The sequence below is a fragment of the Pseudorca crassidens genome, chromosome 8 (assembly GCF_039906515.1).
Source record: "Pseudorca crassidens isolate mPseCra1 chromosome 8, mPseCra1.hap1, whole genome shotgun sequence".
Classification (NCBI taxonomy): domain Eukaryota; kingdom Metazoa; phylum Chordata; class Mammalia; order Artiodactyla; family Delphinidae; genus Pseudorca; species Pseudorca crassidens.
The window spans coordinates 3,817,543-3,842,023 of NC_090303.1; the positions used below are offsets into that span (position 1 = coordinate 3,817,543).

At 48.5% G+C, this 24,481-nt stretch overlaps 1 protein-coding gene across 1 annotated transcript in view; it reads left to right on the forward strand.

Moving 5' to 3' along the window:
* The window catches only part of SPMIP7 (sperm microtubule inner protein 7), a 56,816-nt gene extending 46,674 nt beyond the window's left edge, over positions 1–10,142 (forward strand). Inside the window, exons 8-9 of the mRNA XM_067745514.1 lie at positions 5,176–5,283; positions 10,019–10,142. Coding sequence (XP_067601615.1) covers positions 5,176–5,283; positions 10,019–10,142 — 232 coding nt within the window. The remainder of the gene's footprint in view (positions 1–5,175; positions 5,284–10,018) is intronic.
* The last annotated feature ends 14,339 nt before the right edge of the window (positions 10,143–24,481 follow it).

A 24,481-nucleotide genomic window follows, 5' to 3' on the forward strand; every position in this document is an offset into this window, starting at 1 on the left:
ATCCAAAAGCATGGAACCTTGCCCTTTCCTAAGAAAAGGGAGAATGTTTTTCTTTTGCCATGGACCACGTGGGCTCTCACGTATGTGCATCTCAGCTGGTCCAGCCCCTCCCTTTACCAACGAGGAGGACGCTGGGGCTTGAGCAGGAGAGAGGCACGTCCAGGTGACAGAGCAGAGGCTGCGCCCTCCGACCCCATACCCAGTGCTTTCCAGATACTGTTTGCCGTTTGGTTTCCCAAACCAGCCTGGCGCCTCCACCGCGCTGTCTTCCACTAAATCATAATCTTTTATTTCAGGACTTCACCCAGTTTCATATTCACTGTGCCTTTACCTCTGTCGTCTCTCTGATGAAGCATTTGCAAATCATGAGTAATTGTCCAAAGTGACCTCCAGGCACCCCTGGGCCAAGGCCTAAGATGGAAGAAGGGGCCGCCCTGCCCCTGTCCCGGGTGCACTGCACCTTTAACAAAATCTGACCACAAGGCAGGTTCAAGACGGGCTATGAATAGCAGTTCCTTACACTAGCCCACACTTCTGCCTTTTCTGAGAACTTTCACATCGACTCTCTCATTTGTTTTTCAAAGCAGTGTGATGAAGCCAGAGGTGCGGGAATAGGTTCTCTCCCCACTTTACAGATGGGGAGGTTGAAGCAGAGTAAATTATGTAAGAGCCCCAGGTACTCATTCCATGAGCGCTCAGTCCCCAGGGCAGCCTCTGGCCAGTGAGCGCTTCCTGGGCGTCAGCCCTGCTTTGATGGGGCTGTCGGCTCCTTTCTGTGTCCCCTCCCGGTTGCCAGAGGGGAAGGTTCCCTGAGAACAGAGGGAGAAGCACATCCTCTAGAGCATGGTGACGTAGGAGTGACACTAATTTCTGAGCATGTCCTGGGGATCTTACCACATCTTACCACATTCAGGGAGGCACAGCCCAGTGGCCAGCATGACTCTGGTCTTATCTAGATTTCTCACAGAACGGTCAGCAAAACCAGTCCCAGTTCCCAGGCCCTCCTTCCCCTCAGCCTTCCCAGGCCCGCCAGCTTCTCTGTCCACACGTGCACTAGGCCAGCACTTGGCCCAGCTAACCCGGCCCCCCGCCCCCTGCAAGGGAGCTGCACATCCCCCCACCCCTGACTTGGGCAGAGGTGGCCCAGAGCGCTCCCATCCTGTGTCCAGGAGCACAGGGCTGGCGGGGGCAGCCCTGAAGGCCGATGCCAGCCCTGGGACAGTCTGAGCCCGCGCCTCCCTCTGTGTCCCTCTCACACCCTCCGGCTCTTACTCTGCATCAGCGACCTTTGCCCCGCTTGGATTCTGTAAACCTCTAGTCGCACATTTAACAACTTTACTGCTTAACGGGGAAGCTGCCAGGCGTCAGGCCTGTTTGAGTTCTTCTCGATCTGTACTTGACACAGAACAGCTCTCGATGAACGAGGGCCCACGTGGCTTGAATGTGCACTACACCCACACCCTGAATGACGCTGGCCACCCTGTCCCAGCACAGCTCTCCCAGCACGGCTGGCAGTCTGGGTGTCAGGGCCTTCTGGGTCGGGTCAGTCCCGCCACCTGCCAGCTCGGTTGTCTCCGGGCACATGACTTAGACTCTTTCTGAGGCCCCAGTGCCTGCATCTATGAAATGGGCATGATACCAGGACCAGCGACCCAGAGTGTTGGGAGATTAAACCAGTCAACTCACGTTAAGTGTCACAAAGGGCGCACACTCAGTGAGGATTCGTCAGGCCTGTGGTACAGAGAGAGAACGTGTGCGCACTGGAATTTTAATCCACGTATGCATGACCTATAGTCTACATATAACATGGTTTTCTCCATGTTTTCCTTATGTTCTATTTAGCTTTTCATTACACACCATCTGGGCTCCCTCGTTCTAACTGATTTACTGAAGTTCCTTTTATTTCTCAAGTTATTTAATTTCTATTTTATTATGCTTTGCTGAGCAAAACCAATTAGCTGTAAACTTAGGCAACAATTTATTCAAATTTACCCATTAGTGAACCAACTCTAGGCTTATTGTGGGAATTGGGCACCAAAGAAGGTGTCCAAAAGACTATGGAGCAAAGGCAAACATGAAGACTTCACTTATCTTTAAATGGTTTCCTGTTTCTCTCGTTTTCCTTAAATGAGGGAGTGGGTTTGAACGTACAACTGCTCTGGAAATTCTCTTAGAGCCTGTACATTTCCGTGTCTCTAATATCTCTGTTTCTTCCATCTGAAAAATCGTGTCACCCATCAGCCACAGGTCTGCAGAGTGTCCCCCAGAGACTATTCTCCTCTTGATATAAGGTCAACATGTTGCACTGAAGACGGAAAAAAGTCCCCCTGTGATGTCCCTGCCAAAGGGTTAAATGGAATAGATTTTAGAAGCAGCGTGGGTGAGGACTTTCGTTTTCAAATATGTGACAGTTTATTATGCAACTGAATTCATTTCTCAGGCCTAAGTAGCTTATCTTTAATTCAGTCCACTCGTGCATGGGTGTTATTTTTAGATATGATGTAATATAATATCATTATTATAACGTAATGTATAATACCGTTTAACATCAATAACCTGAATGCCACAAGGCACATATAGTGGGGTGATGTTTTATATCAAGCCCTTCTTGTGATTGACACATCACTTGCTTCCACCTTTGACTTCTTAACTGCTCTGATGGAAGGTTATGACTTCAGAAGCATTTTCATTCTGCAGGTGTTTTAGGGGCAGTGGAAAAAACCTCTCGCGCAGAGGAAGGGGATTTCCTTTGTAACATGCATGGAAGCTTTAATGAATGTTTGGGGAGAGACACAACACATGAATGATTTTGCCCCATTTTTTTGTTACCTCTGTGACATACAGCTGCAATTCTTTAAGAAAATTCCGGGAAAACCTGAAGGGCCCTGCCTAGAATTGGACAGCAGTGGTTTACTCACCCAGGTCCCTGCAACAAGCCTGAAACAGAGACTTCCAAACCTGGCTGCCCATGGGAGTTTTCTGGAGAGATTAAAAACCCCAATTCCCAGGTTACACGGCTTGCCAATTAAATCAGAATGTATGGGGGTAGGAGTAAGGCATCAGTACCTTTTAAAAATCCCCGTGAGTCGTCAGGGCGCAGCAGCGTTTGGAAACCACTGTCTGTCTTCACCTCTCTCAGGCTGCCTGTCCTGGACGAACTGCATTCCTCGCCTGCCAGGCTCCTATCTTGTACAGTTCTTATTTCTTTAAAATCTTACATGCTCGATTAATTGAGCACCTACTAAGTGCTAAAGACTTGCCAGTTGCTTTCACCTTTACTGAATCCCTTTGACCCCCAGGGCGCTGGGAGGCCATGTGCACCCTCGGCCTGCAGCTGGCCGAGACAAGGGCAGGGCAGGCCTGGCTCCCTGATTTTCCTGGCCTCACAAGATCCATCAGCTTGCACTGCTTACCCTGCTGTTGCCCTTGATGTGCTTGCCCTTCACTCTGTCTGCATCGGGGTCCCCTGCTTTATTGCCTGCAAGCCAGCAAGTCGTAGACTGATGCGCTTGGAAGAGACACAGGACTTTACTGGTGCAATTCCTACCTGATACGTCATTTCCCGTAACGTGCTGATGCCAGGGGCATATCATCAGTGCCCAGAAGGACACCAGAGGACCTGCCTGCCCACAGACACAAGTAGAATCTGGCCTCCCTCCTGCCCACGCCCTTGAGCTTGGTACCGTCGCCCCTCTCGTAGCTGAGGCCTAGATCTGAGTCCCCGGCCCTGAGCCCACCCCGTTCATTGCCCCGCCCTCCACTGTCTGCCCGTCCCTGGCTGTACGCAGCGCCCTCCCTGAAGCTCCATATTTTGAAAATTCCTCCTGCGGTCAGTGCTGACTGGAGGTTTCCTTGTCTTATTGGATGTGTGGAAAGCATGAGACGAAACCAGGAGACCCTCGGAGGAGCCGTCCCTCTGCCTTCCATGGGGGCTCGGTCCTCGCTGCTCTTTGCCTTGCGTCTGGGCCTCCGTCGAGGATAAGGACCCTCGCCAGAGGAATGTCACGCTCCCGAGGAGGGGCCCTGGAGTGGCCGGGGCAAGCTGAGCCCTGGCCCTCTCCTGGCCATGGCAGCAAGAGGACCCTGAGAGCTGAACTTCTCAGAGATGGGTGTTACTGGAGGAGCCTTGTGATTTGCAGAGAGCGTGTGCTTGCTCTTTGAAAATAGTCTCAACCTCACGTTTCCTCGCACCTGAGGGTGAGGCTGCATGTCTTAAGCGGCACTGGGACTGGGCCCACCTCTTCCTCAGGAAATAATCCATGGAAAGGGTTTTATACGCTGTAAAAATGGCAAAAACAATACTTATTATTCACACTTCTCTGAATTACCCACTAAAATATTTCTTTTGGATGTTTGCTTGCCGTTCTAGAGAAGGATTTTATACCCACACTGAAAAACCCTGCCAGACCTTCTTGTGTTTTTCTTTTACTCTCCTTCTCTCTGGAGGGGAAAAGGACCAGGGAAGCAGAGGAGTAAGTGGAATTGAGTTAAATTTGTGCAATTTCAGGAAATTATATGAAATCAGTACTTTAACGGTGGCAAGACATAAATATTATTTAAAAATCACAGTTGTGGGCTTCCCTGGTGGCGCAGTGGTTGAGAGTCCGCCTGCCGATGCAGGGGACACGGGTTCGTGCCCCGGTCCAGGAAGATCCCACATGCCGCGGAGCGGCTGGGCCCGTGAACCATGGCCGCTGAGCCTGCGTGTCCGGAACCTGTGCTCCGCAACGAGAGAGGCCACAGCAGTGAGAGGCCCGCGTATCAAAAAAAAAAAAAACAACAAAAAAAACAAAATCACAGTTGTGACTGATATTGGAGTTGGTGTCACAGAGCTCCGTGTGGGACCCAGGTCCACTCTTTGGTAAGGAAAACCTGTCCTCCTTCATTAGAAAAAGAGCTCAACTGTGAATCATGTATGTAAAACACATGCAAATTGAAACAGTAGAAAAACATGGACCTGAAGTAAGTTTCTTTAGTCCTAGAGCAGGGCTGTCATCTGCACATCTCTGGCCCCTGCCTGCACGCTTTCCTGTCTGGCAGCCAGATTTCCAGCCCTGACGTGGGACAAAACCTTTAGACTGCGTCCTCCTTTGTGTTTTCATAGTTGGGTGCTGGTGACCGTGACTATTTCACAGATGGTTATTTTCCTTTCCTTTCTTGCCCTCTTTCCTTTAGCTCTGCAAATATTCCAGGATACGCTGGTAAGGTTCATTTCACAGCCACCCATCCAGCAAATTCTCGTCGTCCATCAACGACCCCCTCGCCCGATCCAGGAGTGCACCAGTAAGTACGAGTCCTATTACTCAGTGCGCTCAGATACGCGGTGGGGAGGTGTCCTAATGATGATTAGCCCATTAAAGAGCCATTCAGTACTGAGAGTACATTTACGTTGTTTAAAAAATAGGGTGTCGAGTCCAAAAAGACAGAAGAGTCCATTCCCCACTGTTGCTGCTCAAAGGAGCATATTAAGGTGTTTAATGCATCTTAGGTGGATGGCATCTTTGCCTCTTGGGCTCAGCTCTGCATACACATCACCCTTCTGCATGATCCTCAGAACGTGCATGGAACACACTGCACGGGACACGTATTCACTTCTTGTGAATAGCCACCTTACCTTTCACGAAAGACAACATTCGGTTGAAAGCCATATATATTTTTAAACGCTGTTTTGCAAATTGAAAACGGGAGACATCTGATGGGAGTTTAGCGCAGACCCTGTGTGTTGAAGCTGCCAGTGAGAAGCAACGCATCATTGCTCCTTACACCTCAAATCTGAAAGCGTCTTATGGACGTCCTGGCCTTGCAAATAAGATAACACAGCTCTGAAGATGCAAATGCGGGGTCCAGAGGCTGGCCCCGTGCCAGTAAATACGCTCTCGTGGTGGGTCGGTGGGTGTGCATCTGGGAGGGGGACCAATGCAGCCCCCCGCCTCCATTGGTGCCTTTTCTCCTTTTTGGTGGAGAATCCACTCATTCCTGAAACATTCTTTGAGCACCCACCCTGGGCCAGGCACTGCTGAAGGCTCTGTGCTCACCGGGTTGAGCGGGAAAGCTCCAGGCTCTCAGGAACCTACGTTCTGGCATGAAAGACAGAAGCAAAGAGGCATACAAGTATCTGAAGACATGAATTAAAACGATTTTGGACAGAGACACATGCTGTGCAGAAGAAAAGGCAGGGTGACGTCGGAGAGAGAGCCTGGGCAGAGACCCAGGAAGCTGGGCGGTCAGGGGGGCTGGTGGGTGCTGACCTGCAGGCAGAGTCCGAGCTCCTGCCCTGATGGGCTTCCTGATCATCCCGAGAGGCAGGACGTGGCGGGGCCTCGTGGACCTCGGCCTGCAGTTCATACATCAGTTCACTAGTCATACACTCGTGTGTGTGTGGTTCATTCAACAAGTGTTGTGTCAACAGATGTTTACAGTGCCAGGAATTCACAAGAGTTAGACCCAGTTTGCAAGGAGCTCCCAGTCTAGCGGTGAGCGAGGGATAAAGTTACCCTGGAGGATGCCCAGTGTCTTCATAGTGACAGTCACTTAACAGCTGAGGGCTTCTGGGACACTGCCCTGTAAGAACTGACTGGTCTCATCAACCCTGTGACCCTGTGAGGAAGGTCTCTTGTCTTCCCACTTGACAGGTAAGGAAACTGAGGCTCCAGGCCAGCAGGGCATCTGTGTGGGTGCAGCGAAGACTTCACGAAAGGAGGAGGTGGTCCACGCTGTGATTCTCGGGGCAGTGGGCTTCGTCTCACAGATACTCGAGGGCAGGCCTCTGCCTGCCCCAGGCAGCCCTCATCGTGCAGCCGTGGGGTCTTAGGGAGGCAGCTCTCAGGTCACCGCCCGGCGCGGTGTGAACTGCGTGTAGAGAGCCGCGTGGTAAGGGCAGTGACCACAAGGCGACGGGGCGCATCGTCAACTGAGCTTAGCTCGGACAGTTTGCCAACTGGCCGGCATCTCTGGGCCACCCGGTGGGAAACATTTTAAAGAGGGTCATTGGCTTTCTAGGCTGGTGTTTTGCATTCAGTCCGTTTTCTCTCAAGACACATTGTCAAACGTCACACAAATTCCAAAGGAAGGGCTGGTAGAAATTTAGACACAGTGTTTTACTTCCTCTGAAGGACCTAAAGAAACTATGTGAAAATTAAATGCATCCTTATATCTGTCGTTTAGACTTACTGCCCAGAAAAGTCAGGGTAACGCCCTGCGTCTGGGCAATTCACGATCGAGGAGAGAGCAAACTCGAGGATACTTTTTCTGGCAAATGCAGCCGGTTCTCACCCGTCGCCGTTTCTGTCCACAGCCCATCTTCTCACCCCAAATCTCTCAGACCTCGTCCCCGACAGCCTTGTGGTCTGGCGTTTTTCTGCCGCCACGTGAGCTAGCGGTCCAAAGTCCCTAATATATTTCAGAGGAATCTTTATTCCTACGTGGGAAACTAGCCTCCACCGTTACTACTTGTGTTCCTACTGTGGTCACTGTTGCTACCTGAGAAAAGAGGCTGAGTCTTTAGGCCATTTGGGGTAATGGCCACAGCGGCAGATTCAGGCTGGTTGCTGACCCCTGGCAGCCCCGCACTCACCCCGCACATACTGCACACACAGCTGTCACCTGCTGTCCCAGAGTGGGGCCCAAGGACCCGTGGAGCTGTCTTCTCTGGGGTTCTCATTCTCAGGGTGCACACTGGCTCTGGAAACACAGACAGTGTCACCCACTATGTGACACGAAATGACAGACTTGTGTTGGTCTGGGAGCCCAGATCACCCCTGCGTCCCCCCAAACAAGGGCTCCTGACGTGGCAGCGGGGCTCTGCGGTGAGAAGGCACAGGGAGGCGCGTAGATTTTTAACAGCACTCTGCTGACACAGGCCGGCGGCCTGCAGCAGGGCGGCCAGTGGTCTGCACCTGTCCTGGCCCCTGTGATCAGAAAAAGTCAGGTCTTTGAGGTTCTCCGTGGCGAAGTAGTGCCTCTGCTCTTTTGTGACACTATACTTAATGTGTTTTTGTTGTTTTCTCTTCGCTAAAAGCTTCCAGCGGCCGTGAGAGTCTGAGTCTCTGTCTGTTGAGTATCACGAGCCCTTAGTGAGCTGACGGCCTCCAGGCGCTCTTTGTTTCTCCTCGCGGCTTCTCCTCGCGGCTTCCCCTCGCGGCTCTCCTTCCGTGGAAAGCTGGCTCCGCCCCGTGGTGGCAGCAGCCCTCCACCTTCCCCCTCAGAGGGCCGCCCTGCCACTCCCCAGGCCCCCCGGCTACCTGCTTCGGTGGACCACCACCCCCGTGTCCTCCCCCCACTTCAGAATCGCTACTCCCACCACTACTCCTGTTTCCTTTCCTCCCAGAAAGACAACCTCCCACTTGCCTCAAAGGTTCTTCCTTCCCTGTGAGTTCCAGCTCCCCTTCAGCCCTGTTCCCTCGCTGCTGGCTGGCCAGGCCCAGGGCCTCCCTACATCAGACCTTCCCCTGGAGCAGCCAGCCTGCCCTCCCTCGCAGCTCCACGACCCCCCAGCCCTCTCCCTCCTCCAGCTCATGGCTCTCCTCTCGCAGTCACATGAAGAGCTCCCACAGGACAACTGGGGGAAGGACTGAGGGCCCCTCTTCCTGCCCAGGGCAAGAATGGCGCACTTGCGGTGGAGTTTGTGGCTGATGGGCCGCAGTGGTGGTTGAGTGGGGTTGAGTGGCTTAGGCCTTGAATGTCGATGCCAAGGGAGGGAGGGCCGTGCGGTCCCCAGAACACATGCTGAGGGTGGTGTGCAGGACACCAGCAGTGCCCTAGGATGGGTACTGCTGAGAGGAGATGCAAAGGAGCAGGGAAGGGATTATGGGACAGGGGTTCAAGGCGGAGAGACGGGGGTGCAGGAGATGGGTCAGAGGGATGCTGTGAGTCTCCAGGTCTGAAGGTAGGGCGTCCACTCCTGTTTCCATCACAGCTCAGTGTTTCCTGTGCATCCCTCACACCAGAATTCAACCTTCACAGAAGCAGGAGTTCTCATTTCAACAGCATTTTTTCACAACATCAGAAAAAACTATTGTTACTTCATGATAATCGCAGCATAAAAACAGCGTGCTTGAGATTCATCTGCCGTGTCCTCTATAACTTCTGCCCCATACGAGCATCGCGGTGTGTGTGTGTGTGTGATTCAAGTAGCAGCAGATTCATGGGAGAATCGCTACAGGCTGTGTGCAGTTGCTCAAGAGAGATGGCGTGACCCAGGTCCATGCTGAGGTGGGCACCTCTGGACACAACAGGTGTTTGGAAAGCGTCATTTACGTACATAGTGTTCTACATTTTCACGGTTATTTCCTTTCTTGTAATTCTCAGCAGAAACTCGGTAGGGCATCATCTCCATTGGAGAGACGAGCAGACTAAGGTGTGGGTTGAGAGTATCATGAGGGAGCCACCAGGTTACCCCACCTGCAGGGTGAAGCCAGCACTCAGCCCCGCACGGGGCCCCTCCCGCCTCTGCCCTTGTCTCCCTCTCCCCCTCCCAGCCCCGCCCGCATGCTCCATGCCCTCCCATCTTCCTGTCTCCCTGAACTCTGACCTTTGCACCAGCTGGCCTTTACTGTGACCCTCCTGATTCCTCCCTGACATAGACAGTGGGTGGATGTCCTTCCCCAACCCAGAAAGGTGACCTTGCCTCTGGGTGCCCTCACACCCTGAGCCCACCCCCACGGAGGCTTTGTGTGGTAGCCCTGGGTTATTCAGCTGCCTCTCTGCAGCCTCACCTCCTTTGTCTGTGTTTTCTGTATTCTTAGCACCTACTGTAATTCTAGGCACAAAGTAGATTTTCCGTCAATGAAACTGATGGCAATATAATGCATAGAATGCAATCAATGAACTGAATGCAAATAAATGAAATAAAGGAAACAATACACACAAGGACTAACCATTTTCTTTCTGTTCTGTGCTTCTCCTCTCTCTCTCCCTGCCCCCCCGCACCCTGACGTGTGTATCATTAGTTGGAGGATAGATGAGATTATATGCTTTTATTTTATTTTACGTGTCTTTTTTCCCCTCCATCCTCTTACAGCATCTTACGGAGAGAAATGGCAGTTGACCTCTTCCGTCACCAGGGGCCACTGTCTAGAATGGTCACAACTGTGAAACCCTACAACCCCTTCAATAAGAAGGAAAAGGAAACTGTAGGCTACTGAAAGGGACCTGCCCTGAGTGACACCTGAGCCTTGGGGAGGCGCCATGCACAGTACAATGGGGAAATAAAAGAAATCAGATAAAGCACGTTCCCAGTGTGTCTGTACAAGTTGGACAAGGTTTGGTGGTGCCACCGTTCCAGGATGGCAGCCAAGGTCTTCTGGAAGCCCCCAGCCGCAGAGGTGTTATTTTAGAATATTCCCCTTTAGAGTGGGAATGCCAGGCTACCTAGAGGTCTGGGGTTCATGTGGGGAATTCTAACTGTGGAGCCTAGATCCCAGATTCTATGATCACAGATTATCCAGTCCAAGGCCCGTATGCTGTCGATGAGAAAACTGAATATGAAGAGAGAAAGGGGCATTCTTTTCACACAGAGTGTATCGCATGGGGACAGCGCCTGTGATACAGAAGACAGAAGCCGGCCTTCGCCTGGCTCAAGTGTTTCTCTTCCTGAGAGACAAGAGCACCCCAGCCTCCATGAGGGTCTGAGGCAGGAATGCCCACACATAACCACATTAGGGTCAGCGTGTGGCCTGGCTGGGCCGTGACCAAGTGGAGCTCCAGATCCAGAACCTCTCAGGCATGGATGTGGGCTGTGTGGGATCCCTCCATCCTCCCACACGTGGTTATATTTGTATCCACACGTCTGTAGATCCCGTTAGCTTGCATAAACCTTAGCACATTTTTTTTTCTTTTTTTGCGGTACATGGGCCTCTCACTGTTGTGGCCTCTCCTGTTGCGGAGCACAGGCTCCAGACGTGCAGGCTCAGCAGCCGTGGCTCACGGGCCCAGCCGCTCCATGGCATGTGGGATCTTCCTGGACCGGGGCACGAACCCGTGTCCCCTGCTTCAGCAGGCGGACTCTCAACCACTGCGCCACCAGAGAAGCCCAATCTTAGCACATTTGATCCACAACCCCACAGCAGGCATTTTTCAAATCTCTTGCTATTTTATGAATAAGCAGACTGAGACTAGGAGAAGGGAAATACTGATAGAAGGTCACACGCTCATAATTAGCAGAATTAGAACTAGAACCCAGGCTTTCCGGATTTAGAACCTTGGCCACTCCATTTCTCAGCACACTGAATAACCTTCCCTGAGTTATTAAAAAACAAACAAACAGAGACAGAATGACTTCTCCTTCTCCCAAGAGATTCAGAATGAGCTAGGGATCCCACAGAACTCCAAACAGATGTGTAAATCGTCTGGGGTAGTTTGGCCCTGCTTTCCCATCGGAAGGGCAAAATCACCTGTTTAGGCTTGGGAATCATCTGTTGCCTGAGCTGACACCTCTACAGACCTAGACGCTGACTGCAGACCCTCCCTGCACACTGCTCTTCTGCCAGGATGCACAGGAAGGCAGGCGTCCACCCTCCATCCATCCTGCAGAGCTGACTTGCCTTCACAGAAAGGGAATGGCTTCACCTGAACCCGGTCGTGCAGTGTAATTATTTTCAGAAAGAGCAATTCTATCAAAAAATCGGACTAAAACAAAAATCTTCACCTCTGCAAGATTCTCACCCAAACACAGATGGGAAGGATGAGCCCTGTCCAGGGGGTAGATGAATTCAGAGACCTGAGATCACAGTTGTGGTAAACATCCCCGGCAGGTCACTTTGTCAGGAGGAGTTGTTGCTCCAAGTCCGAGGCACCTGTTTATCATTCTGGGCCTTTCTATGGCAGGGCACCAGCAGCACCCGATCCTAACACCCTGCAGCCTGTGATAACTGTTTCCATCCTCCACGGTGCAGATCCCTGGGCACCCATCAGAGCACTGAGCACCTCCAAAGCTGCTTCTAGAAGGTTGCCGGCTTGGTCCACAGCATCCCTGGACCACATCCAGAAAAGAGATGGCAGCTCTTCATTTTCACAACAACTGGCTCAGACTTTTCACCTGTGAAGTTCAAATGCAAACCCCGCTCACCACAGATCCAGAGTCCAAGGCCAACATAGCAACACCCGTGTCTGTGGCCCTTACCTCCAAGTGCAAGTTGTATGACTTGGGTTTCCATGGTCAGCAGTTCAACTGAAAACCATAAAAATCAAGGAAGATAGCTTCAGGGATTTGCATCTGCTCTCCAGGTTCTGAATTCTGGTCTTGGATTACTCTGACGCTTGCCCGCCGCTCCTGTCCCCAAGCCCAGTCTTCCCTACAGTGTTACCGCCTCAGCTTTCATTTATCACCAGGGATGACGCAGACACAGAGAACCTCTGCAGCTTTTGTAAAACATAGGTGGAAGAGAGTGTCGGAAATTATTAAAGAGTTCACTTGGAAGAGAAAATGCACACGAATGAGCTGATTCTAGCAGATAAATATATTGCAACGTAATATTGTAAAAACGTTACACAAGTGTAACACTATGAAAAATATGACAGTCATGGGAGAGCAGAAGAGAGAATCTAGAAATGGACAGATAAAGAAATCATTTTAAACCCCTGAGCCCAGGACAGATTTTTTTCAATAGATGATATAGTGACAACTATTTGGAAACAAAACAGAAAGGAAGATCCAGGTCTCACCATAGAACAAAAGAAAACTGCTCCTGGAATACAGCTTTAAATGGATAATTTACAGCCTTCGACAGGTGACCTCGAAATACAGGAGAACTGGTTTATAACATATGGATAATGGAAAATATTCTCCAAAAAGGCCACTGAAGCCAGAAATCATGAAGAAAATATAAACTTTTAATATTAAAAAATACCGCCAAAAAATTTTAAGACAAACCTGTTGGGAAAATACGTCAGACAGAAGATTCATATCCTCATTCTAAAAACAGCCAATGATAAAAAAATATATATTATACCAATAGAAATAAGACAGGGGATATTAACAAATACATTCAAAGCAAGAAATATAAGTGGCTAATAAATAAATGTTGGAGTATTAGAGAAATAACAGTAGTATTTCTCTTTTCAGCCATGGTCGGCGCTCGTGGGAAGAGGTCCGTACCTTTACCTTCCACTAGTCGGTCTTGACATTGCTAACACCTTTCCAGAGGGCATTTGGCAAAATGTTTCAAGAGCTTTTCCAAGTGACATAAGTTCAGACTTAGCAATTTCACTTTTAGGATTTTGTCAACCAACTAATTTCACCAGTGAGCAAATATGTTTTACAAAGGAGTTGAAGGTACAGCATTTCATGACTGAGAAATTAGAAACAACTCAATGCTCAACAAGAGAAAATTTAATAAACTGCTGTCCATGAATATACCAAAATACAATACATGCATTAAAAGATGATGGGGCTCTCTATGTATTTATTATCACGGAAAGATATACATGCAATTATTGGTAAGTGCAAAAAGCAGAATTTACAACAGTATATTTAACTATCTTAATTTTATATATGAACATATAGAATAATGTGGGAAAATGTAAAAAAAACTTAATAGTTTTAATTCTGTATTTTATACTGCTACTAGAGTAGACATGTATTTCTTTAAAGTTGGAAAATTTGGAAAGTCATATAAAGACAATATCCTTAAAACTTCAAAACCCCTTATAAAGGAAACTACCCCCCAAATTTCTTTTATGAATTGAGTACCAGGAAAACGTTTGTCCCTCTTGAAGAACTGGTGTCTGAGTGTGAGGATTATGTAAGCCATCCACCTCAACCTTTTCTAAAATTTGATGATTTGTAATCTACACAGGAGTGAAATTAAACTTCCTGTAAATGGAAAACGCTAAAATGGGAAGTGCTTCCATTTCCCCATGCCTGCCAGTATTAAGTAAAGAAATTAGCTTAGAAACCCAAGCAGACCTGAACCAGGCACCCGGTTCAACAGGGGTGCTCCACAGGCCTCTGGAGGCCTCTGGCACACGCCCAAGTCAGGGACCACTGATTCTGCGGGGCAGTGTACCTGTTTTCCCCTCCTTTCACATGGTTTCAGATTTTTCTGTTTCTACTGTTAAGAGCCTTGTACTCTTAGGAGATGCCTTCACCCTTGAGGAAACTGATAAGATACAGATTACATTAAATTTTTAATGTTTCCCCATTAGTGTTTCATGCAAAATAATGAAGCACTGGCTAAGGAAGGAAAAACCCAAGCCGGGACTGAGTGGTAAAAACTGTCCCAATTGCCTTTTGTTGGGGGCAACCTCCAGCCCTGCTGGTCCTGTCTGAATCAGGTTGGTGGCGGGAGAGGGTCAAATCACCCAGCAGCAGGAATAACCTGATGACCCAGGACTATTTTCTAATAAATGAGAACATTCTATGGTAGGCCCGTTTGCTCCCTTTAGTCTAGGGTAGACTGGATTGTTTTAATCTCCGGCAATCAAAGAGTTCTGCTTTGTGATCTATAAACTGCTAAAAATATAAAAGGCAAAGAAGAAAATGCAAAATAACTACAATTAACTGAGGAGCAGGTAGGTTTCTCTGCAAAATACATTTTCAGGATTGATATTTTTAAACACCCGCTTTGAAGACAGAGTTTTCTATCACTATTCTCATTTAGAGCCTGGGAGGCAAGGAGGCATTCTGGCTGCAAGCGTGGGTTTCAGGATCAGCCTGAATGGGATCTAAATCCCGCACGGTCCTGGTGAGCTGCTTCATGGCTCTGAGCCACACTTCGGGGAGGGAAAGAACATAATATATTTCCATATTCATAGGAATATAGAAATAGTGCTATGATTACAATCAGAAACGTGGGTATGACAGTGGCCACAACAGTACTGAGAGCCTCGTTCCCTGAGATAGCGTGGAAGGCTGCTACCCTTGTCCGGTGCACATTCGTCGTTCAGCAAATATCCCAAGAAGAAACAATGTGTGAGACGCCTGGGGTTCAGGAGTTGCGGGTCCTCATCCAGCATTCACACTGGCGAACAAACAGGAGCCGTAGAAAATGTAAAAACACGTTGATTGTGCCAAGGAGGCTACAGACGATAGCGATGTGCTCATCTCTCAGCTCACACACGTACACGGATTATATGGGGATATACGTATATGTACAGCTGATTCACTTTGTTATACAGCAGAAACTAACACACACAGTATAAAGCAATTATACTCCAATAAAGATGTTAAAAAAAAAATAAAAGTAAATCCTTAGGGCTTCCCTGGTGGCGCAGTGGTTGAGGGTCCACCTGCCGATGCAGGGGACACGGGTTCATGCCCCGGTCCGGGAAGATCCCACATGCCGTGAAGCGGCTGGGCCCGTGAACCATGGCCGCTGAGCCTGAGCGTCCGGAGCCTGTGCTCCGCAATGGGAGAGGCCACAACAGTGAGAGGCCCGCGTACCACAGATAAATAAATAAATAAGTCCTTAGTGTTGTAAATTGAGCAATCTTTCTTCAAAAAACTATGCTGCATTTTTCAAAGTAAAAATATTTCCTATTGTAAGATAGGTGCACTTGTATATACGCATACACACAAATACACTTAATGGATCATCCAGGGGAACTAATTATATATCTTTGCCATAAAAGACCTTGGTTTACCCAAATTAATGCTGTTCTGGAAAATGGGAATAAATTATATTGGCTTTGGGGAAGGGTGGTAACAACTGTGAATCCGTAAGCGTACTGGGCCTCCAGTAGGCGCACAATATCTTTTTTATAAACTTTCGTGAAAAGGCGATATCCGGACACCCTGATTTTTGGTGTTTTTTTATGACTTTGAGTCACAATCAGTCCTTCTGTGTTCTATCCAAATGGTTCACACACTGCACTGTGGTTTTATTTGTTGTGCTGGTATTTTCTTATTATGGTTGGTTTTGAATACACTCACAATTACTGTCATCAAGGCAGTTCCCATCTCACCCCTCTACAATGTAGGTTCCTCACACCCCGGTGCAAATTGACATGAAAGGCCACTCCCGCGCAGCCTTCACGCTGATGGCAGGTGCACAGGAAGAGCGCCGCCCTCACAGGGCACCCACCCAGCGTGGGTTTCCAGGCAAACCTCACTGCTGCAAGCTTGTAAACTGGAATGCAAACGGCTCTACATCCTTGCATTCCCACTTTGGAAATAAAGTGCTAATGTGTTGCATAAATCAGTTTTTCCAGCGCTGGCTGACCGCTTTTATGTGTCTTCCGTGGGCAGGGCCAGGAGGGAACAGACAGAGCAGACTTGGCAACGTGCCCTGGTTTGGGTTGGGGGGTGTTGGTGGGAAGGAGGGCAGGCAGGTGCGGGTCCCAGGGGGCTGTTGGGTGTTGGTGGGGAGACCCCTGGGGATCTGTGCAGAGGATAGGGCAAGTCGGGCCCACCCAGTGCCAAGCACAGCCCTGGGCTCCCAGGCAGGATTGTGAGTGTCAGGGCAGGTCTGGGGGGCGGCGGGTGGCAGGGTTGATGTGCACTATTGAAGCAGAGTCTAGAAGAAACCCACTCAGATAGCTGGATGGGGAGACCTGAACAGCAACCCCGTGGTCTCATATCGGTAGATCTGATATTTCAAACCCATCTCAGCAGCGTTTCACGGTTTAGGGACACCCTCTCTATCCTCAACTAGTTTCCTAGGAGGACAAATGCAACAGCAAGTCTTCCCTGAGAGGGTCACTGAAAGTCACAGTGTTTTGAGCAGGGTGTCCTGGGGTGGGGGGGATCCTTACTGAGATGTCTGCAAGCCCACTGCAGACCCTGGTCCACCACGGAAACTAGGCCAAGACCCCAAGGTCACCGTTATTTTGGACACTGCAGTGGAGGACCCTGGATTCTAGAGACCTTGTGGCCGTTGGGTCCCCTCCACTCCTGTGACTTGGGTTCCACTTACAGGGATTCACGTCCCCCTCAGCTGAGCTCTGCTGGTGGCATGGACACAGTGGCTCAACCGCCTGGACCCGCCAGTAAGGAGGTTCACGCAAACTAAATCCAGGTCTCGAGGGCAGGTTCAGCCCTAGGAGGTGCTGACGGCCGTGACCAACACTGATGCAGAAGGAGGGGCTTGTGGCTGCGCCCTGGGGGCACAGCTGCAGTGCACTCTGACCCACGTCTTCTCTCCCACATATTCTGTCATCCAGGTACTGACCAAATGTGTAATCCTTTAAAAACTCAAGTAAATTCCCTAAGATGTAACATGGAACTGGTGTGCGAAGCACTGCAGCACGCCAAAGGACGGGTGGAGCTGAGTCATGCCTGCAGAGTATTGGAATCTATCTATCCATCTATCATCTATCTAAATCAATCAATCAATCTATCTATCATCTATCTATATCTATCTATCATTTATCTATCCATCTATCTAAATCAATCAATCAATCATTCAATCTATCTATCATCTATCTATAATCATCTATCTAAATCAATCAATAATCAATCTATCTATCATCTATCTATATCTATCATCTATCTATCTATCATCTATCTCTTGATCTATCTGTCTGATAACATCTGTCTATAATTATTCTGTTTGAACTTTTCAAGTCCCCTTGAGTTTCTTTGCCCTTTGGGAAAAGAGTTCTCTCTCCTAATTTGTTTATCAAACTAAGGTCAGTAACATGCATTTTAGGTTATCGGTGTTCTTGCTTTTGCTATTTAAAAGCATATGTCTCAACTGCCACCTCGTAAAGGTCACAGAAATCTTAATGTACTTCTAAAACCAGGGGACCAAAAGGCTCAGCTCTCAACACATGTTAGAGTGGGGTGATGCAAATTGCAGAAAATCAGTGGCCTGTGTCTCTCTAAGAATTATTTAATGATGAACTTACCAGCTGAAAAATAAAAGGGTCTCTCTAGAGTCAGCAGGGAAATTCACAAGGGGCTTTCAAAGAGACATTTTGAAAACAGCAGGAGGACAGGGAAGTAGGTCCACATGTCCTGAATGATCGAGACCTGACCCAAGGCACTGTGGGGACAGAGCAAACCAGGTCCCCAGAGGGACGTGTGTGTCTTTGTGTCAGAGGAAGGCCCTGCAGGGTGCACGGCGGGATGGTGGTTGTTGGGATGTTCCTGAGGGGCCTTCTGGTGGAAAACACCCCCCTACGTGTGATTCCTTTCAGCAGACTCAGATGGGGCTCCTGGTCGCCCAAGGAGGTCTGGCCACTGCCTGTTTGGGGCACAGAACATTGGAGGCGCCCTCTGGCCTCTGTAGTTGGAGGCAGGGGTCTTCAGAGGCCGATGAGGGAGGCTCTGCCTGGCCTGTGAGTGGCACAGCCGGGTGCCAGGCTGCCCCTCAAGAGGACCCCCTGGGGCTCAGGGGTGGAGGCCACCATGCCGGGGAGGTGACAGCACCCGATATTTCTGCAAAGCCCAGGGACCTTTGCAGAACCTGTACCCTATTCTGCTTAAAAGATGAGGTTAGTGAAGGCGGGGTTCAGTGTTTGTGTTGGCTGCAGTTTGTTCACCGTTCCTTTGAATTCTTCATTGTTTGCCCTTCTGGGTGCCTGGAGTGGGCACCTGAGAGAAGGTGCTTTTCTTCAGAAAGCCTCAACCCCCTTCAATCACAGTGACCGCACCCCTTCCTTCCCCACAGGCCCCACCAAGAGGTAACACTTTGCATCAGAAGCACCTCTTGTGAGCGACTTTTCACTTCCTGCCTGAGAAGAAAGCAGTGGGTCTGAACTGGAGGGGGTCCAAGAGAAACAGGAGGACAGAGCTTCCCTGGGGTCCAGAGCAGCGGTGGGGACCCCAGATTTCCAACTCAGCTCCTCCTGGGGCCCCTGAATGTGAGAGCAGGGCATTTGCTTCCTCTAGGTCAAAGTTTTCTCCTAAATCTGAATGCTGATTTTTCTAACTTTCTAAATTGACATGGGTATCCCGTGAAGACCTATCCCCTTGGGAAGGGGCAGTGGGCTCCATGAGCCCCTCCCTCACAGCTGACTCACTGGCCCAGGTCAAAGTCTGCATTTCCCCAGGGCAGGCAGCGTGGGTGGGGGGGAGCGGTAAGACTGCACAGCACCTGCCTTGATTTGTCATAAGAAATTTATGTCCTCAGTACTCACAGTTCTTATTAGGAAAATGCTGGCTGGTTGAGGGTGTTAACGGAGAGAACATACGTAAGTAACTGGTGCATTAGCGACATTCAATAATATTAACTATTATTATTATTATTAAAAATAACGCTCCTCTGAAACAGACCTTGGCTTCCCTTCTTGGAGTGGATGCACTGTTCACGTAACAACCAGCCCTTCTCCCACCACTAACCGTGTCCTGTGTTCTCCGACCCTGCTCGGTCTCTGCAATCCCAGCGAGCTGGTGAGTCCACGACTCACCACGTGCTGAAGCCGGAAGCTGCGAGTCACCTGACATCCAGTTTGGATCCTACTTTCTCTCGCTTTTGCACAGCTCTCAAATAAGCTCTCTTATTTCTGTCTGCTAATATTGCCTTACTTAGGTTTTGTATGTATTGTAATATATTAGAGCAATTATCTCATTGTCTTGATAGGATCTGTTTACGTATTTTCCTTTTCCATTCCTTGAAGTCTGGACCTGTGTTTTATTTATCTAGGTATCAACCAGGTCCTATACCTAGCCAGGCGCTTATTAGATACTTTAAAATATCTGTGTAATAGTGGATGGATAGATGATGGATGGATGGATGGATGGATGGAAGCATGGATGGATACAGAATGGATGGATGGATAGATGAATGATGGATAGTTGGGTGGATGGATACATGGATGGATGGATGGATGGATGGGTGGGTGGATGCTGAATGGATGGACAGATGGATGCATGGACACATGGATGTATGGTCAGGCACACAGATGGATGGATGGGTAATTCTTCATCCCGGACTCTGAGAAGTCCCCTCAGCAGAAAATGAGTTTGAACCCTCAACTCATAAAACTGAATGTCAGGAATTCCCTGTACTTTTTCTTCTCTAGCTGTATCCCCACTCACTCCCTCCTTTTGTTTGCTGTGTTTCCTCCCTCAGACCACTTCCCTTCATCTTGTGCTAAGGTCAACATCCCTCCTATTCTTGTCTTCCGCTTCCCTCTGCTCTCCCAGTCTCCACCTCATTGCTCACAGTTTGAATCTGCAGCTCTGTCTGCATTCCCATTGGCCAGTGCACGGAGAAGCATCTAATCTCTGCTTAGTGCTGAGAAGAAGTATCTGCATTTCTCCCTTCCCAGCCAGGGGAACCTGAGCTTCAGAAATCATATGCTAACTCATGTATGTGTGTGTGTGTGTGTGTGTGTGTGTGTGCAAATCTGCACACACTTTTACCGGGAGAGCATCTGGGACACAGAACATGTTAAATTCTTCTACTTTAGCTTAAGAATCTTCATTAACAATAAGACCATATATCACTAAGGGCTAAATTACATGGTGCAGACTATACACATGTTAGAGCCTCAGAGAAAAGAAAGAAACTTTCAGGTCAGGGAAATTGGCACTGACCTTTAAGATGTGGAACTGGAGTTAAAACTTGAATGAAAATAGAAAGGGATCTCGAAAGTCAATTTTTAAAGATTTTTTTAATCCAGTACAATCTCACTAATTTGGACCCAATCATCAGGATTCTTAAATAATTTTATTATGCTTTCTCTGAATTTGGGAAGTGAAGATGTAAAGGACACTATAAAAGGAATGCTGAATGTGGATTGGAGACCTCATCTCAATTTACTTTTCTTTTTCTTTTCTTTTTTTTTTTTTTGCAGTACACGGGCCTCTCACTGTTGTGGCCTCTCCCATTGCGGAGCACAGGCTCCGGATGCGCAGGCTCAACGGCCATGGCTCACGGGCACAGCCGCTCCGCGGCATGTGGGATCTTCCCGGACCGGGACATGAACACGTGTCCCCTGCATCAGCAGGTGGACTCTCAACCACTGTGCCACCAGGGAAGCCCCTCATCTCAATTTAAGTAAGAGAGGAGGAGCAGACAGAAGAGAAGGGAAGCAAAAGCACTGCTAGCCCCCATGAGCTGGGTCAAAGTAATATTTCATTTAATTACCCCAAATACGCTACAGGGTGGGCACTATTTCTTGCATGTTACGGATGAGGAATTGAATTCAGACTCATACCCAAGGCTATACCTGGCTTCATGGCAGAATGAGGAATTTAGCTGGTGTCTGGCTTCCTCAAAACTCTTGGCCTCTGTAGATCTGCTCCTTCCAACCCCCTCAGACAACTGATATTCTGATTGCAGCTTATCACAAATTATATTTAATCAAGTACCACTCATTCTAATTGCTATTGAAGGAGAAGAAACTATTTCTTTGAAAATACCTGTAATTCAGGTTTTACCTGCCAGATGGAACTGCCAAATTCCTTCAAAAAAGCAACATCGGATTCTACGTGAATGTTCCATTCCAGAAAAAATGACTGTCCTCAGCCTGCTTCTCTGGGCATGAGATCCATCTGCCTGGATGTAGACACATCCACAATTTTGTTTTGTATCAAGCTCCATGTACATCTCAGCCTTTAGCACGGATCTGAGTGTGCTGTGCCAGCTGCTCTGGTTCCTCAGTTAAGGAACCTCAGAGTAGGGGTCTCCCTCCAGCACGCTAGGTTCTGGGGGTTATGGAATGTGGTCCAGCTGCAGGGATAAACAGCGTGAGGTGAGGCCAGGCCCCAGGTGCAGTAGGTGTAGCTAGGGAGCTCTTAGAGAGGAATGGAAAACAGATGATTCTTCCTGGGGTCCATGACCCTAGGACCTCATTAAAGGGAAGGGAGGGGAGACCCTTCTAGGCAACAGGGGAGCCAGCGCAGAGGAGGAAAGTACGTGGCACACTGGAGAGATCTGAGCTGACTTCCTCCATCGTGTGGGCTGGCGGGTCTCAAACATTTGATCTCAGGGCTCCTCGACACTCTTAAAAATGATGAAAGTCACCAAGGGCATTTGCTCATCTGGATTATGTCATTCGTATTTACTGTATTAGAAATTAAAACTGATCAATTTTAAAATTTTTATTAATTCATTTTAAAACCGTAATAACAAAGCCATTACGTGTTAACACAAACTACTTTTTATGAAAAATAACTATATTTTGCAAAACAACAAAAAACTAAATGAGCCTCATCGTTTTCATTTTTGCAGATCTCTTTGGTGTCCGGCTTACTGGAAGACAGCTGGACTCTGTCTGCTTCTGTGTTGCAATCTGTGGCAACAGGTGTTTCTGAAGTCTATAAAAAAAAGTGAAGACTCACATAGATCGTTGATAAGGAGAGGCATGTCTTAACAGACTTTTTAGACAATTGGAGCTATTCTTCTTTGATTCTATAGTAAAAATCAACAAGAGGTAGTTTCTTCAAGTTTCGTTGCAATATGGAAATTGAACCATGTTCGTGGTTCGTGGCTGAGGTCCACTCCCCAGAATTTCTGTTCCAGTATGTTTCCGGTAAGGACAGGCAATGCGGAGCTTCCCCCTAGAGTTAGGGTGGGAAGGGAGGCAATGGAGTTCTGCAGCACTGTCTACTGGTCCATCAAATACGAAGAGTGGAGGCTCATTCCACCAGCCTCCCTTCCTTCTGGGCCAGGTGTGTGTGTGTGGTTACTGGAGAAGGGCCCTGGCTTCCCCAGGACCCCCCACCACTAAGAGCAGAGGCAGCAAGAACAGACACAGCCCCCCTTGTGTCCTCGTGAGGCTCCAGCCCCACCTGTGGGTTCCACCCTGCTCACAACCATTCTTTCTAATGGCCTGCTGGCAGGCTTGGGGCTCCAGCCTCAGATGGAGGCCAGCCTGGTGCAGGCTGCTCAGCCAGCCCCCTTCTGTACTGAGTTCATTGAAAATGGTGTGTGTGTGTGTACGTGTGTGTGTGTGTGTGCATGTGTACATATACATCTGTATATATACAAACACATACACCCACGCATATACTTATATGCCACTGGTTCTGCTTTTCTGGTTTGTGAACTGAAAAAAAATAAACAACCTAAAAGTTGAGAATTATGTATATTTGGCAGACAAAACTGAGGACGTAAGCCCGGGACGCAGCCTCTCAGATGGCTCTGAGGGACCGCTCCAAACAGGTAAGGGGAACCCAGGGTATTCAGGAGATTTGCAACAAAAACCAGGTAGTAGGAACATCAAAAGATTACTGTTAATGAAAGAAAACCAGACGTCTCAAGTTAAGGAATTTAACGCTTTTCTATGTATGGGAAGATGCCAGAGTCTGGGCTCACTGACATCATCCCTTTGATGTGCACCTCAGCTACCTGGGGCCAGCACGCTGCTTTTCTCCATCCTGGATCCCCTCAGGGTACAGAGTTTGGAGCCACTGTAGTGGCTGAGAGCTTGGCAGTGGGCAGCCTGTTTGTCTCCATCCTGAGTCCCCTCGGGTCACTGTTGGGGCAGCTCTCATGTGATGGCTTGACGGCTGCAGAATCATTTGTTTACTGATACGGCAGCAGCATTTTTCATTCACAAGGCCTTCATCGTCCCATGTCTGATATTTCTGTAACAGTCTCCAGTGTTTTGTCTCACCCTCCCTCCCTCATTCTATCCTTTTCAAATCGATCTTCCTCAGTGTTGTCCTAGGACAACTCAAAACACACATCTGTTTATTTCAACTTTTTCCTAAGAGTCTTTCTACCTTCAGAACAAATCCCAAAAAACCCCAGAAAGAATCCTCAGCCCTTAGCAGGGCTTCCCAGGTCTTACACAGCACAGACCCTACCTTTCTTTCCAAGACCATCTTCTGCTAGCCTCCACCCATCCCACGTGGCCATCACGAGGTGGCCAGTTTTGTTTTACACCTTCTTACAAACTCTCTTGCCTTTGCCTGGAAGGTCTGCATTTCCCATCAACTTCCTCACCCCAAACGTAAACACTAGATAATAATATTCCAGTGGGAGTTAATTACTAACACCCAGGGGAAATTAATTACTCCTTCATCATTTTATTGCACTTTGTACATATATCTATTTACTTGTAAACTGTTTCATAATTGTTTATCTATATGACTGTTTGTCCTATAATGCCAGCAACTATGTCTTGTAAGGGTAGAAACATTGCCTAGAGTATACTGAGAACTCAACAGATGTTGGAAGAAGTAAACTGAGGTTCATGTCTGTGAAAGACCATGTATCCATTCACACCTCCACCGTCTTATCTAACATGACTCCTAAGATGTTGAGGATAAGAGGGGAAAATTGCAAACTCATTCACTTTGATTTCTCACTATTTTAGGAAACACTTACTAAAAACCTACCATAGCCCAGGAAAAAAAAGTACCCTGTATTCTGCATGCAGATACACATGAGACTTGGCATATACTGTGGCTAGAAAGAATTCTGCCCTAGGACCACACGTGCAGGCGTGTGGAGAAGACTTTGCCTGGAGTGGAAGACAACTGTGGACGGATTCACCTGCGAAGTTTGTACCTGAAAGAACTCAGGAAGGTGCGAACAGTAGAGACGGGCTTCCTGCTAGTAGAGAGGCATCCTGCAGCGTGGTTGTGAAATCCCTCAGGTAGTGGGTTTCTGCTGAAACTTATTTAGAATAAAATAGAGGAAATTTA